At 38.0% G+C, this 16,865-nt stretch overlaps 1 protein-coding gene across 1 annotated transcript; it reads right to left on the reverse strand.

The window, feature by feature from the left end:
• Positions 1 to 14,737: 14,737 nt before the first annotated feature.
• LOC138892382 (uncharacterized) lies at positions 14,738 to 16,632 on the reverse strand. The gene is made up of 3 exons (XM_070176093.1): positions 16,329 to 16,632; positions 15,549 to 15,926; positions 14,738 to 15,225 (listed from the first exon to the last, which is right to left on the reverse strand). Exons 1-3 carry the CDS (start codon positions 16,630 to 16,632, stop codon positions 14,738 to 14,740), a joined length of 1,170 nt encoding a protein of 389 aa, XP_070032194.1.
• Between the last annotated feature and the right edge of the window lie 233 nt (positions 16,633 to 16,865).

The following is a 16,865-nucleotide window of genomic DNA, read 5'->3' on the forward strand; positions in this document are numbered from 1 at the left end:
AGTACACCCTTTCATCTGCAGACCGACAGGCAGTTGGAGCAGATGGTTCAGATCTTGGAGGATATGCTCATAGCATGTGTGATTGACTTCGGAGGGAAGTGGGATCAATTCTTGCCTTTGGCCGAGTTTTCTTACAAGAACAGTTATCAGTCCAACATCGAGATAGCTTCATTTGAGGCTTTATATGTTCGGCGATGTGATTCGCCCATCGGATGGTTTGAACCCGGCTAGGCTAAGTTATATGGTACATATTTGGTGAAGGATGCCTTGTAAAAGGTAAAGTTGATTCAGGAGCCACTTCGCACAGCACAGTCCAGACAAAAGAGTTATGCGGATCAGAAGGCGCGTGATTTATCATTTATGGTGGGTGAGAAAGTTCTCTTGAAAGTATCGCCGATGAAGGCAATCATGAGGTTCGGGAAGAAGGGCAAGTTGATCCCAAGGCTTATAGGTCCATTTGAGGTGTTGAGACGAGTCGGGGAGGTTGCTTATGAGTTTGCTTTGCCTCCCAGTCTATCGGGATTTCATCCATTCTTCCACGTGTCTATGATCCAGAAGTATCATGCCGATAGGTCGCATGTGTTATACTACAACACAGTTCAGTTATATGAGAGCCTGGGCTACGAGGAGGAGGCAGTTGCCATTGTTGACAGGTAGGTTCGCCAGTTGAGGTCCAAGAAGAATTCTACGGCAAAAGTTCAGTAGAGGGGTCAACTAGTCGAGGAGGCGACTTGGGAGACTGAGGAGGACATGCAGAGCATATATCCACACTTATTCGGCACTGCAGGTACGATTCTAGACTCGTTCAAGGACGAACGTTTGTTTAAGAGGTGGAGAATGTAATGACCCGACCGGTCGTTTTGATTCCTAGATCCCCGTTCCCCTAAATAAGACTCCCCGTATTTGCTTTTAATGTTTTATGACTTGCGGGGGTGGTTAGTTTGGGTTTGGAAGGGTTCAGGTTGAAATCAGAACACTTAGTTCTTTATTATTGGCTTAAAAGGGTTAAGTTTGACTTGGGTCAACAGTTGTCGTAAACGACCCCGAAACTGGGATTTGGTTTGGACTATGATTCTTAATTTTGATGTTGTTTTACGCGATCCGCGGAATCGAGCGAGTCCGTCATATGTTTACAAACTTATTGGTATAATTGGTTAAGGCACCGAGTGGCTAGGGTGAGTTTCATATGGGGTTCAGATCGATTTCGGCCATGTTGAAGAGTTGAGAATTTTCTGTTGTTGGTGCGATCGCTTCTGCAGAAATTTGGTCATAGAAAAGACCTCGTAGAAGTGGATTTTGCAGCCTGGGCACGTTGTTATAGAAATGAAGAAACGAGCACACCTGCGAAAGCGCAGGTGCGAGGCAGATGACAACAGAAGCAGGCAAGGTCGCATGCGCGACACATACGCCGTAGAAGCGGGCTCGCAGAAGCGAGACTTTGTCCACAGAAGCGGAAGTAGGCCAGCTGGGGAAGGGTCACATCTGTGATGCATTTTCCACAGATGCAGAGCCACAAAAGAGGCCAATTATCCGCAAAAGCGGAAATCGCTGGGAGGCCGTGAGGTCCATTTAATACGGGACTTAGGCCATTTTGGTTCATTTATTTCACTTCTTGGGCGATATTTGGAGCTTTTTAGAGAGAGATTTCCACCTAGCTATTGAAGGTAAGTAATTCCTCCCCAATGTAAGTTAAATACATAGATTATGGGTAGATTTTAGCATGTAAAATAGTGAAAATTATGGGTTTAGTTGAAAAACCTAGGTTTTGATAAAAATGGAATATAACCACGAAAATTGTTATGAAATTGGGTAAAAATTATGTATTTGAGTTCGTGAGGTTATGGGCCCGGGGGTAAATTTTAGGAATCTTCCAAATTGGGTTGGGTAATTACTGCAATAGTTAAATTATGAACTTTTGAGTATATATTGATTTATTTATATAATATTTGGGTAGTTTTGGGTTGTTTGGCACCAAGTTGAGGACATAGAGCGTATTTCTGGACCTGAAGTGAGCTTGAGAATGAGGTAAGTCTGCTGCCTAACCTTGTAATAGGGAACTCATCCCCTTAGGTGTATCTTGTTGTGTGTTATTTGTTTGGGGAGCTACATACACACTAGGTGACGAGAGTCCGTGCGTAGGTATATTTCATAAGATGTCCGGGTAGTCTTAGCTTTACATCATGCTTTAATTGTAATGTCATATTTGTTATGCATATCAATTATCTTGAATAGAGTTGAGACTAGAGATTTTAGAGTTGAAAACTTCCAATTTAAAGATCTTGTTTTGGGGAAGAATTGGTGAGAATTTATTATCTCTGAGAAATCCATGTCCTCTCGCGTCGCAAGTACTTCCGCGAGCGAGGTAAACTTCTCTATTCTCATGGGAGCAGGCCGTTTGCCTCGACAGTATAATAGGTGCATCTATGGTTCGTGTCGTTCGACCCTCGATAGTGCACACAATATATTTTTTTTAATCGGGCCGAACAACCTTGGCATAAATCGTGCGTGATTAATATGCTTCAGTTCTGAGTACCAAACTGACCCAACAGCTAGGCACAAACCATAAGACATCTTCCTTGCTTACCTATGGAATACTAAATAGCCATAACAACACAAGTGACAAGCTAGGTACTAAGCCAGCTAGACAAACTTCAAGACTTAGGAATTTTATCCCTTAACACTATAGCTAACAGAGAGCAGGGATTTCCAAACAAAGACACACAAGTATGGTTACACAAAATCCTCTACAGGCACATATGACATAGACATAAGTAAGTTCCCAATGACAGATTTGAACATCATAGGACAACAAAAACAGAAGTTCAAAGTAGACATGATTCCAAACTAATCTCAGTAGGGCTTTAGACATAATAGTCTTGACATGGAAGACCAGAAGAGCCATAATCAGAACAAACAAAGGGTGAAACAATTTCACAAGAAAACTTTGGCAGGAGAGCCTAATGATCACAACTAACTTGCAGAACTTAACATGTGAAATGTTCAGGAAAATACCAATCACAACACAAAGGTTCTAAATCCAACAGGTAAGCATTCATAGCTAATGAGAATAAGCTAACTTCAAGATTAATAAGGCAAACATGCATCACAAGAAGAGGGCCAAGACTTATTTTAGTTGACATAAGGAGAATAGACTAGACATATATTGGAATTTCACCCTAGGAGTCTTAAGAAATTAGTGAGCATACAACATCAGAGCAGAGAAACAAGTCTGCTTGGCAATTGCAACAATATTGGCATATAGAAATCATATAATCACAGGTTGATTTTAGGGAAGTAGTAGGTTGTACATGAAATACTTAGCAAAACACATTCAAATATATTTTGGGCATGCATTAGTTCCCTAGGAGAATCTTAGTCATGGATTCATGATAAACAACGGACCTTAAGTAACCAGTTATACATAAACATGAAGGTGAGCAATCAATCAGGTTGGACACTTATAATGGGCATGCATTAAGGCTAGTAATGTTAGGAAAGCGTATTAGGCTAAGCATTTAGACAATGTCATTACATGATCTGCAGAGAAAATAACAACTGTGCATAAAAGATTCAATAGAGAGACATTTAGGCAATTTTGAGCAAGGACCTAATTTCTTACAGATTTCAATACAAGAAATAAAGACAAGGTGCAATCGATGTCAATCAGGTTTCAATTAAGTGTCAGGCGGGCATCATGAATCAGCTTAGCTAGCCATACATGAGTTAAAATCAAGACTTCAATAGAGTTGAAGCTAGTGGAACTATAGAGTAGTACTAAAACGAGTAGAATTGTATACGAAGTGACATAATATCAAAATTAACTCAAGGAAATCGAAGTAGCCCTAGTGCACATAACAGAAACACAAACAGAAGGAAGTAGAATTGCGAGAGTATAAAGTACTAACCAGTTGCAGACAAAAAGAACAAAGAATGAGAAGCTCAAAATCTCAGAAATAGCAGCGATTACAGGAGAACAATGAAACCCCAAATCTCCAGTGCTTCAGAGTTCACAAGAGCCTCGAAGTAGACTCCGAGAAGTGCTTGCACTGGAGGAGGCTAATGAACAGATTCTAGTGGCCTTGGCTTTCAGCCGGCCAAAATCAAAGTCTCAGAACAATATAGGGTGAGTGAGAGTGAGAGAATAGTGGTAGTAACAATAGTCAAGTAATAGTCGTTGAGACTTCGAAGGGGAACGAGGAAGGGTGTTTATATAGTAGAAAAAATTGAATGAACAAACAAGGAAACATAGTTAATCAAACACAAACAAGGAAATAAAAGCATGCAGAATCAATCCATAATCAATTTAGGAGAAAAATTGGGTAAATCCTAGTTCAAGAAGAAGAACACAATCAGTCAAAAATCTCAGTGAATCAGACACATATAACCTGGTAGTGAATGTATATAGAAGAAACACCGTCTGGATCTTGAAGATTTGTAGATGATTGTACTCGATTCCAGACCTGGTACTTGCCAAAAATAGGTAAGTGCCATGTAAGTAACAAAGCGACAAAGCATATATGGAAGGAAACTCACTGAGAGATTCCATATTAGGGTCGGAATTGGAGAGAATAAGGGAGGCGGCTGCTAGGGTTTGAGAGGAGAAGAAGAGGATGGGGAGTGTTTGGGGGTGGCGTCTCAGGGAAAATGGGCGTTATGGTTTGGGGCAGGTTAATTAAAAATGGGAGATGGTTTGTGGGCCATTGATCACTAAGATCAACAACTGAGATAGAAGGAGAGAGCGGGGCTGGTCATTTAAATGACTACCGACCGGGTTCATAAAAGGGTTGTCTGGTTTGAGCTTGGGGCTATTGGGCTAGTGTATTGGGTCTAAAATTAATTCAAGGATTGGGCAATGTTTAAATACACAAAAATTATTATAATACTAATTTATAAAAAGTAATTAATAAATAATAAAATATTATTTATGCAATAAAATGCTTAAAAACAATAGCTTAATATTATAAAAATATAAAATACTATTTTAGCATAAGTAATGTAATAAATATTATTATTTATAGAATATAGGCTATTATTGCAAAAAATATGTAAATAGCTCAAAAATACAAATGTAATTTTATGAAATGAAGTAAAATGTTATAAAACATACATGTGGTTGTAAATAATAACTTTAGGTGATTAATTCATCACAAAATAATTTGAAAGGATAATTAATAAACATTTTAAAAATTTAAATGCAAGAAAATTAATTTTAAAGCTTTAACAAAATATGAAAAATTATAGAAAATACTTATATGGTTCTTATACATGCAAAATGATATTTTGAAAGTATATATAATAATTTATAAAATATGAGAGCAAAATTGGGTATCAACACCAATGAGATTCTTTCAATGTGAACCAACTACCATAACACACCTTACCACAAAAGCATAGCCTTTCTTAACAGAATAACACAAAGCAATTTTACTAAGAATGAAACACACATTGAACAAATCTAAAGGTCAAGCTTCCAAACACACATAGAGGCATGAACCATTATACTGTTATTGCTAAAGAACCAAACAACTGGGATCATATATCTTTAAGAACAGATAAAGAGCAAATAGTTTAGAGCATCTACAACTTAGGGGGCACAAATGCTTTTTCCCTAATAGACTAATCATAGATTAGTTTAAATCAAGTCTTGCACACATAGGTTAACACTATTGTTTGGAACTTTTGAAAGTATCAACAAAGGTTCAGGCAAACAATCATAGTTAGAACTTCTATATGGGTTATTAGAGCTAGCAAAATATAATCAAAACTTTTAACATGATCACAAGTTTGCAGATTGAAATGGAACATCTAAGAATGCTTAACAAGATCACAAACTATCAGTCTCACTTAACCTTGAAATTGGTGACAGAACCAACTCTTTATGGGAGTATTAATCTTGTTATGAAATAAGAAAACTATTATGTCCAAACAGTAGCAACAAAGGGTTACTCTTAAACATCATAGACTAGATTCAATTCAGATTAAAGGGGAAAGAGAAGACTATATGCAATTTCAAGACAGAGCACAGAAGTATAAAATCATGAGAGATATGTAGATATACATACAGAACCTTCATTCAACTATACATATAGATATTTCAACTAATGTCATAGTCTTACAAAAACATGATGAGTTTCAATCATTGTAAAATCATGTTAATAATGTCATTAAGGGTCAAATACAAGAAAGATATTATACCAAACAAGTTTATCTCAAATGTATAGACTAAGATTGATATCTTAGCATGATGTAGTTATACTCAGCTTGTAAAACAATTAACATTCAACATGATTATAACCTAATTTATGCAAGATAACTTAATCATAATAGAACACATGCAAGATGGTTGCTGATGTCACAAAGGTTTTCCTTAATGAGATTGTTTCAAGCAAAGAGACTTAGAGATGTAACTAACAGTTAGGTATGGGCATATGACTTTCATAGTGATGACTCAAATAATGCTTACAGGTTAACAAACACTTATAGAAATAAGGAGAGCATTTAAGCACTTAAACTTCACATACTTCAATTAAGTGATGAAAGATTAAACTGCGAGCTTTCATGTTTGTTATAGTTAGGATTATCAAAAAACAACCTTAACAATAAATGCAGAGATAATATGACAGGGATAAAGACCATAGCAGAATCGTTAAAACAAAACCTGAAGCCTATACAAACATGAAAAGTCATTAAGGCATATTAAGTAGCTTAATCACGCAGGCTGTTTGATACAGAATAGAAGACATTAAGGTCACATAGAAACTCTATCAAATACTTATGAAAGCATGATAGCTAATCACAGATCAACAACAAGTCATAGTGAACCAAAAAAAAAACAATTATAGACTAGTAACAAACATTATAACCGAAAATATTAACAAGAAGACAGTAGTAAGGTCATGGTCTTTGAATGAAACCATCAAAGAGGGAGGGTGGAGGCACACTGACCTTTTCGAGGGCAGCAGACCAAATATCATTTTTTACTTAGCAAACCAAAGCTTCAAGAATTTTGCAGTGAATGAACTTGGAAACAAAGGAAAATAGAGTTCAATCAGAAAAGTGACCTAGATTCTTAGTTTGTATGAGATTTTAGGCTATTGTTAAGTCCAGTAGGTCTGGTTGGTGATTCTTAGGTGAGAGAAATCAAGGCTCTATTTATAGTGCCATTAATGGCATAGGGTTTTAGCAAGATTCAAGCATAGGTGAGAGTTTTTTTACCTGAAAGAATGGTTGTTGACCGTTGAAGGCAAAACCCATCAGTCAAAGCTCCAGTGGCCAGAGGTCATTGAATTTGACTTCTGGACCTCAAATAATTATAACGAGGCATTGAGATACGCTCATGCATGCTGGGAATAAGAGAAATCTGGAGATTTGAAGTTTCACCTTTGAATTTAGGATTTCAGATTTGGCATTTTTGAATCCACTCAATGAAATGGAATGTGAATCACAGACCTAATAGCCTAGGGACAAAGAAAATGATTCTACGAGTTTGGATTTGATAGAACAAAGGCAAAATAGTATCTCGATGCTAAGGTGTCATGCCCCGACCTAGGGGAGCGCGACCGGTGCTCAACCGAGATATTCCTGTCAAGCAAGCCTACATCAATGCCTTCTACCCGACCTTACCCATGAATAAAGTGAAGATGCATACCATTCGTTAGATAATGAGAGGATTTTAAGAACAACACAAATTTCATTACCATTAGTTACTTCATTTACAACTTCTAAAAATATTCTACACATTCATAGTTTAGAAGTCGGAACATGTGATACAAATACAACATTTCTAGTTTGACTTTCCAAAACCAAGATACAACCCACACTATGTTTACGGAGCCTCTAATGGATACATAAGAGTAAAATGATGGTTCAGACAACAATTTTCCGGCAAGACCTCAAAACACTATACATATGGAACAAAAGATACAAGACCCCAGTATGGAGTGGGGCTCACCAAGTCAGCTGAAAAAAGGGTGTGCCACTATCATCAATTGATTCCACATTCTATAGAACCACCTGCATCCATTAAAGATGCAGAACCCCTGGCAAAAGGGACATTAGTTGTCACACCCCGTTTCCTCGCGAAAGCGGGTTTTGACATGTGATAACTCTTTTAGATGGGTATTAAAAGAGGAGAGTTGCCACCTAACGATTTTTAAGGTGTGTTAGGGCACCTATTTGAAAATAACTATTTTTTAACTAGCCCATGTTACTAAAGACGGGTAAGAGCTCAAATTACCTCAAAGAGAAGCTGATAAGCACTCGTCGAGGTCTACAATTGTGGGTCCCGACCGAAGTTTACTCTATGTAGATTATTGAATTATAATTAAGCTATGTGATCATATAAGTGAAGGAAGACATGAAATTTAAAGGTTCTATTGTAATATAAATGAGTGTAATGAAAATAACATAAGATTAAACTATATAAATAATCAGTACAAGTCTTTAGAAGTTACAGGATACAACTGCATTGGTCTATATTTGATGACTAAGTGTGAACAACAAACATATAAAGGGGAGGGGGTCGGGGGGCTAAGTTTTGTTGCCTAAAGGATCACCAGGTGCAACATAAATAATATTTCGCAACTCTCTTAAGGTAGAGGTTGCTCATATTATTCTGCAGGCACATACTATCATGTCTTGCTATTCGATTACTATGGTAAAGTTGTTTACTTAAAGGAACTCTAATTCAATTCTAGGTCGCGTCCTATGCATGCACTACCCGTCCCATGCCTATGGTCCAGAAGGCTTTGGACCTACTATTGGGTAGTCATAGACTCTACTTAGGATGCTCAGAAAAATGATAAAACTAGCGCACATTCAAAACATATAGGACTTTAAATGAGTGCAATAAAAAGCTCAAATTAACCTCTACACATAAACAGATACGTGGCAGATTAGGCAGTATACAATTTCAGAGTTAAGAAGCATTATAGTTGTTAAATCCTATAGGCATGATTTCTAGGTAATTCTGATTTCCAGTAGTGTGATGGCAGCGTTACAACTTTTAAGCTAACATATTTGCAGATTAAAGGTATTATAAACCTCTAGGCATGACATCTATATTATTCATGCAAGGAGCAGTAAGACTGTTCAAAACCCTAGCTTTAATGATGTTGATCGTGCTGTCTTAAAGTGAGTAAAAACATCCTTTAGGCAGGATTACTAACGGTTGACAATTGAAATTGATTTTTGTAATACTTTATCCCTATAAGTATATTTCCTAGGCGGGCAGAACAGCTACAACAACAATTTAATTAATCAATTAAGGCCCTATAGACATGGTATCTAGATGAATAGCAATAAGAGCAGGTCTTTATTACTATACGCTATCCTATAGGCATTATATCTAACACATAGCAATAGAGCAAATTGAGCAAATAACCAATGATGTTTGAATCCTATAGGCATACTATCTAGTAGCGTATAGAAGTGGAGCATGTGAACAAGTGAAGTATTTAGATTCTTATAGGCATGCTTTCTAACATTATACAAGAATAAAACATGTTAAGCAAGTGAAGTGCTTGGGTTCCTATAGGCATGATTTCTAAGAACGTCAGACAAATAGCAAACAAAGCAATTAAACCCTATGGACAGGTTTTCTACCCATTCATGCAAGCATTCAAATAACCCAACCCCCTTCTTTCACTAATTTCCCCATCATTCAGTTTTACAAGTTATTATATACCACATTGAATAATTACAGGTCCATATACAAATATTGAATAACCCAGTAACATATCTGGGACTTGAAGTAGGCTTAGAACTTCACGTGGACAACAGGCCCAAACTCCAGGTACAGGTAGTGTACTTCAAACCCCTAATACCAAAGGCAGGCCCAACATATCAGGCTCAAACGATCGAAGAAATTAAGCTAATAGATACCAAACATAACTACTCATAGAATAACTTAAACACTTAGTTCATACAATTGAAATAACTACAGTTTCAACTAATAATCAGGGCCATGCTAAGTTGTAAGGTGTCAAAGACACATATGATCAAGTAATTTCAGAAAAAAACAAGATTAACAGGGACAAGGTAGGATATCCTAAGCTAGCAAACTACTGCAAACAATGTTTCAAAGTAAAACCAACCCAAAGAGTTCCAGATGGCAGCTTAGTAGAATCATAGACAAGAAAAAGGTGGAGTGCAATCTTCATATGAGGATTTTACACAACATACTAGTATCACAATTTGGTGAACATACTTAGTTGAATGAAACTTATTTGTAGCATAAGATTCTAAAGAACTCATAGTAGGTAGAAGAGCATGTTGATTCTAGGTTAACATGACAAGTAGACATTAGAATTCATGAAAATATCAACCCTAGGTTAACAAGACAGGTAATTATCAAGCTTAGTTCCAATTGACCATATGCAAGAAGAGACTAAACATTGGGATTCACCCTAGAAAGTCTTGGGCAACACTTAGAAACAGAAAATTGAGCAGGTAAAAGAGCACATATTAGAGTTACCGAAAAAATGTCATACTTATTTTAGAGGTTCATGCAGTAATGACATTTAGAATTACATGATCATTGAGGAAGTTAACGGGCTACACATGAATGACCTAGTAGAAGCAATGCATCTGAACACATTTAGGGAAACAAACTAGTTTCTCACAAGAATCTCGAGTAAGGCAGGGAGATAGGCTCAAGCAGATAGTAGGCATAAGTACTCAGAAACACATAGAACAGTAAGCTAAACATGCTTAAGGAATCCAGGTTCAGGGTTAACAAACTAGGCAAGTTCTAGTGTTAGAAGAAGTTTAGAATCACAAAATAACTTCAAAGAAATAGAATTGTAAACAGAGCATGGTAACACATTGGTTCACAAAAGTTCATGAACACAAAGAAAAGATGAAACTGCGAGGGTCAAAGGACTTACTAGTTACTAATTGACAAACAAGTAAACAAGAAGAACAATTTCAACAGTATCTCAATCGTTAGTGGCAAAATGAGCAGTAGAACCCAAGAATACCTGTGCATCAGAGTTCCCAAGAGTTACAGATGAACCCCGGGCAGTGCTCATACTGAAAAAGGTCCAATAATCGAATTCCGGAGGCCTTGGCTTCCAACCGACCAAGAAATTAAGTTCCAAAGCAGTATAGGACAACTGAGAGTGAGAGAATACCAGTAGTTGTTAAGGTCCATTAGGGAGACGGGGAAGGGGGTTTATATAGTGGCCAGAATCAAATATCCAAATAATAAAACACAATTAATCAAACCTAATAAGGAAAGAAGAGCATGCAGAATCGATTAAGAACCAAATTAGGAGAAAAATCAGGCAAACCCTAATTTTGCCCAGTATCACAGAGTGGCCGAAGAATCATGTCGAATCAAACCTGTATGATTTTGCTATGGACGTATATAGACGAGAATCGTCTGAATCTTGAGGAGTACGTCTGATTTCTCTTGATTTGGAAGATTAGTACTTGCCAAAATGGGCAAGTACTAGGTAATGCCATATTTATGCAAGTAACAATGATATAATCCATAAAAGGTAAGCAAATCAGGGTAAGAATCCATGAATGGATTGGATTCAGAGAAGAGTTGGAGACGACAACTAGGGTTTGTCAGGAGAGGAGAAGGTTCGAGAGAATCTGGGGGCGACAGATGGGTGAAATGAGGTTAAGGTTTGGGTGAGGGTTAATTAAAAGGGGAGATAGTTTATGGGTCGTTGATCTCTGAGATCAACGACCAAGATTAAAAGAAAGAGTAGGGTGGGTCAATAGGAACGGGTCGCGACCGAATTTCATAAAGGGGTATTTAGGTTTGGGCTAAAGGACTGGGCCAAAGGTTTTGGGCGTTTGGGCCGTTAGAATGGTTCGTAAATTTGGCCTATTTTTGGCTAACTTTAAAACATCTCAAATTAATAAAAATAAGATTATTAAAACCTCTAATAAATAGTGAAAATATTATTTATGCAGTAAATATGTCTGAAAATAATGACTCAACATTATAAAAATATAAAAATGCTATTTTTGGTATAAATAATATAATAAATGCGATTATTTATAAGATGTAGGCTATTATTGTAAAAAGTATAGATAAAATAGGAAAAATACAAATATAATTATATAAAAATGAGATGAAATATTATAAAATGCATGGGAGTTTAAACTGATAAATTTGGATAACTAAATCACCCTAGAATAATTTAAATAGATAATTAATAAATATTTAAACAAATTAAATGTAAGGAAATCGATTTAAAACGTTACAAATTATGGAATATTATAGAAAATACTTATATGACTCTTGTAAATTGAGTAATGATACAAAAATAATGTTTTAAAAGTATATAGAATATTTTATAAAATATGAGAAAACAATTGGGTATCAACAACTGCCCCTCTTTATCCGGGAATGATGAAAGAATTGTCGGGTAAAGAAAATGATGACCAATTTTGTCCGAAATGAGTGAGGATGATGTTTTTGCTTTTTGAAAAATGGGGGTCGAACACTGTTTCTGAGTTGCCTACATATCCCTGGTGTTACGGAAATTAGGTCGTGTAGTTCTGGATCCAACGTCGAACAAAACCGATGGAGTTATTATAAGAAGGGTTATATGTTTCAAGGTAAGATCTATTGTATAAGATGGTGTCATGAGTAACAGATAATTTTGGATGGAGCTATAATACAAATTTGAATGTTACGGATATTTGGGAAAATTTTTTGGACGATTACGGGACGAAGAGTAAACAATTGTTGATTATTGGTTACATTTGAGATAATCAAAGGATGTGAACATTGTGAACGGAAATCGGAGTGAGAATTGCTCCCGTCTGTAGAACGGTTACCTCTCGAGTTACATGAAAAACTTAAAACATGATGCACGTAAATACATATGGGTATTGCAGAAATTTTGACATGATGCAAATTCCCTTAGGACCATGAGAGTTGTCTTTGGACGATGAGGATGATGTCTTTAGACCATGACGTCATGGGCCATGAAGCGTATAATAAGGGATTCGTAGGCCATGGAATGGGGTCCTCGGGCCATGAAGATAGTGCCTCTGGACTATGACGCCTTTGAATAATGATATGCAGTTTCGACAGAGATCCTCTGGCCATGGCATGATATCTTCGGTCTACGAGGATGATGCCTTCAGACTAAGATGCCTTCGGACAAGTGGCGATGTTCAGCTCATGAAATACAAAGATGCGATGATATTGATCATGTAATAGAGGGAACATGTGATATATCATATGCGAGAACAAAATAAGGCAGCGCTTAGCCTTGTATGTGATGAGGGCAGTGCTTAGCCCTATTCAGAGAAAGGCAGCATTTAACCTTATGCAATAATAGAGGCAATGCTTAGCCTCATGTAGATGTAACAGAGACAGTGTTTAGTCTCATGCAAATGGAGGAAGTGCTTAGCCGTAATGGAGACAGTGCTTAGTCTCATGTGAGGAAAGGCAGCGTTTAGCCTTATGCAATAATGGGGGCAATGCTTAGCCTCTTACAATGTAATGGAGACAGTGCTTAGTCTCATGCAAGGGAAGGCAACGTTTAGCCTTGTGAAGTAATGGAGGCAGTGCTTAGCCTCATGCAATGTAATGGAGACAATGCTTAGTCTCATGCAAGGAAATATAGTGCTTAGCCTTATGCAGTAGTGGAGGCAATGCTTAGCCTCATCCAATGAATGAGGTTAGTGCTTAGGCCTATACAGAGAAAGGCAGTGTTTAGCCTTATGCGATGATGAGGGTAGCGCTTATCCCTATGCAAAAAAAGCAACGATTAAATATGATAGGGGAAGTGGTCCTTAGCTTGACACGTTTGTGCTTGGTGACTTATGTCAGTTAAGACAACATTCTTGTTATGTATTTGTGGACATGCTTGTTATGTCCATTATGCCTACATCCAAAGACAAATCGTGATTTTTTGGGGGAAGGTTGGTCCATGGCTTTGACTCCTCATTTCGCCTTTGTTCCTTGTCTTGATGCCTTGTTCGAGTCACCCAGGGTAACATCTGGCTAGTACAGAAAAATGAAATTTTCGAAAAAATATGCACTTGTGATAATTATTTATAAAATTGCAGCTGTTAAAAATATGTGATGATGCATAAAACAAATAATTTTGTCGAATCGGAGACTGTGACACACTTTGAGACATTGCAACCTCCTCACTCGGAATTTTGAGGACCCGTCTCAAAATTCTTCCCCAGTTGAAATACATACTTCCAGCAATGCACTTCTTAGCGATCCTTGACGTAATGAGATTGACAAACTCGAAATCTTGCCCCAGTTTCTGGCCATAGAGGGGAATGAAGATTTTATTATGATGTTACCGAGCCCACAAGGGTGCCTATGTATCCCCTCTTAAACGGGAACCAGATCAAGCATAGTTCAGATTACATCAAATAGAAGGTGTAAGCATAATCTTAAATGTGATATCTCATGATTGCATCTGAATTAATAGGTTTTGGCCATATTTCTCCATCCATCTCTGCGAGTATAAGCGCTCCTCCTGTCATAACTCGATAAACCATGTAAAGGTCTTGCCAGCTAGGTGAGAATTTCCCTTTTGCTTCGTCCTGATGCGGGAAGATCCGTTCACCACCAATTGACGCTGTGTGAGTTGCCTCAGTCTAACCTTTTTATTGAAAGCCCTTGCCATTCTATTCTAGTAGAGTTGACCATGACATACTGCATTCATCCTCTTGCCGTCAATGAGAGACAGTTGTTCATACTTGCTCCGTATCCATTCCGCGTCGCTGAGTTCGGCCTCTTGTATCATTCGTAGGGAAGGAATCTCCACTTCGGCGGGTATAACGGCTTCAGTACCATCGACCAGTAGATAGGGGTTGCCCCAGTTGACATACAAACTATGGTACGGTACCCGAGCAAAGAAAATGGTAGCTTTTCATGCCATTGCTTGTAGTTGTCCACCATCTTCCTCAATATCTTCTTGATATTCTTGTTGGCGGCTTCTACAACTCCATTCATCTGCCACTTGTATGCTGTAGAATTCCGATGCTTGATCTTGAATGTTGCACACATAGCTTTCATCAGATCACTATTGAGATTGGCGGCATTATCAGTAAAGATTGACTCAGGTACTCCAAATCGACAAACAATACGATCTCGGATGAAATCCGCTACAACCTTCTTAGTCATAGTCCTATAGGAAGTGGCTTCAACCCATTTTGTGAAGTAATCTATATCCACCAAAATGAACCTATGCCCATTTGAGGTAGCAGGCTCAATTGGTCCGACGACATCTATTCCCGAAGCAGAGAAGGGCCATGGTGAACTTGTTGCATTGAGTTCGTTGGGCGACACTCATATCATATCAGCATGTATCTGGCATTGACGACACTTTTGAACAAATTTGATGCAGTCTTTCTCCATAGTCATCCTGAAATACTTTGTCCTTAATATCTTCTTGGCCAGAACGAACCTGTTCATGTGAGGTCCACAAGTTCTGGCGTGTATTTCTTCGATCAATCTAGATGCCTCCTTGGCATCGACACATCGCAGCAATCCCAAATTAAGAGTCCTTCTATACATAATTCCTCAACTCTAAAAGAAGTGGTTGGCCAACCTTGAAGCATGCGCTTCTGAGTGTGTGTGGAATTTTCTGGGTATTCCCTTTTCTCCAAATACTCCTTGATATCGTGAAACCATGGATTTCCATCAAACTCCTCTTCAACACGAGCGCAATAAGCTGGATGTTTACGAATCTCTATTAGGATAGGATCGATAAAATTCTTGTCTGGATGTTGTATCATGGAAGAGAAGGTTGGCAATACATCTACGAACTCATTCTGAATCCTTGGAATATGTTTGAATTCTATCTTTGTGAACCTCTTGATCAACTCTTGTACACAATGCAAGTATGGCAACATTGTAGTGTTCTTGGTAGCCCGTTCTCCAGTACTTGGTTTACCAATAGATCTGAATCTCCGATTACCAGCAACTCCTGAACATTCATGTCGATGGCCAATCTGAGTCCCAAGATACAAGCCTCATATTCCATCATATTGTTGGTGTACGAGAACCTGAGTTTTGCGGATACCGGATAATGTTGACTAGTTTCTGACACTAAAACAACTCTGATGCCCACTCCCTTAAAGTTAGTTGCTGTGTCGAAAAACATCCTCAAACCATCATATGTCTCGGCAATATCTTCTCCTACAAATGACACTTCCTCGTAGGGAAAATACGTCTTTAATGGTTCGTATTCTCCGTCTATGGGGTTCTTTGCCAAGTTATCGGCCAAAGCTTGCCCCTTGACTACTTTCTGAGTCACATAGATGATGTCGAACTCACTGAGCAATATCTGCCACTTTGCTAACTTACCCGTAAGGTGTGAACTTCTTACTCAGATAATATATCGCATGCTCTTTCCTCCCGGTTTCATCATGTTGCCCCATAATGCAACCAAAGGCTCCATCCAACACGGACAGATATAGCAGCAGAGGTCTTCCTGGCTCTAGCGGGACCAACACGGGCGGTTTAGACAAGTACTCCTTGATTTTGTCGAAAGCCTTCTGACATTCTTCGGTCCAGCTTGTCGCAGCATCTTTCCTTAGCATCTTGAAGATCGGCTCACATATCACCGATGACTGTGCTTTAAAACGGCTGTTATAATTGAGGCGTCTCAGAAAACTCATCACATCCTTCATGTTCTTTGGCGGTGGCAAGTCTTGAATAGCTTTGATTTTTTACGGGTCTAACTCAATACCGTGGCGACTGGCGATGAAACCGAACAACTTCTTAGCAGGGACTCTAAAGGCACATTTTCCAGGATTCAACATCAAATTATATTCTTGAAGTCGATCGAAAAACTTCCTCAGGTTTGCTATGTGATCTAAACTTCTCTTAGATTTGATGATAACATCATCTACGTACACCTCTA

This window comes from Nicotiana tomentosiformis, chromosome 5 (assembly GCF_000390325.3).
Source record: "Nicotiana tomentosiformis chromosome 5, ASM39032v3, whole genome shotgun sequence".
NCBI lineage: Eukaryota > Viridiplantae > Streptophyta > Magnoliopsida > Solanales > Solanaceae > Nicotiana > Nicotiana tomentosiformis.

Bases quoted from the DNA above. Each gene is read 5' to 3' on its own strand.
- LOC138892382 (XM_070176093.1), bottom strand. From the start codon at position 16,632: ATGAAGGATGTGATGAGTTTTCTGAGACGCCTCAATTATAACAGCCGT. The intron at 15,927-16,328 runs GTAAGAAGTTCA...ATGAATGTTCAG, and splicing joins GCATGCGATATATTATCTGA to GAGTTGCTGGTAATCGGAGA. The intron at 15,226-15,548 runs GTTGGCCAACCA...CTTCGGGAATAG, and splicing joins TCAGAAGCGCATGCTTCAAG to ATGTCGTCGGACCAATTGAG.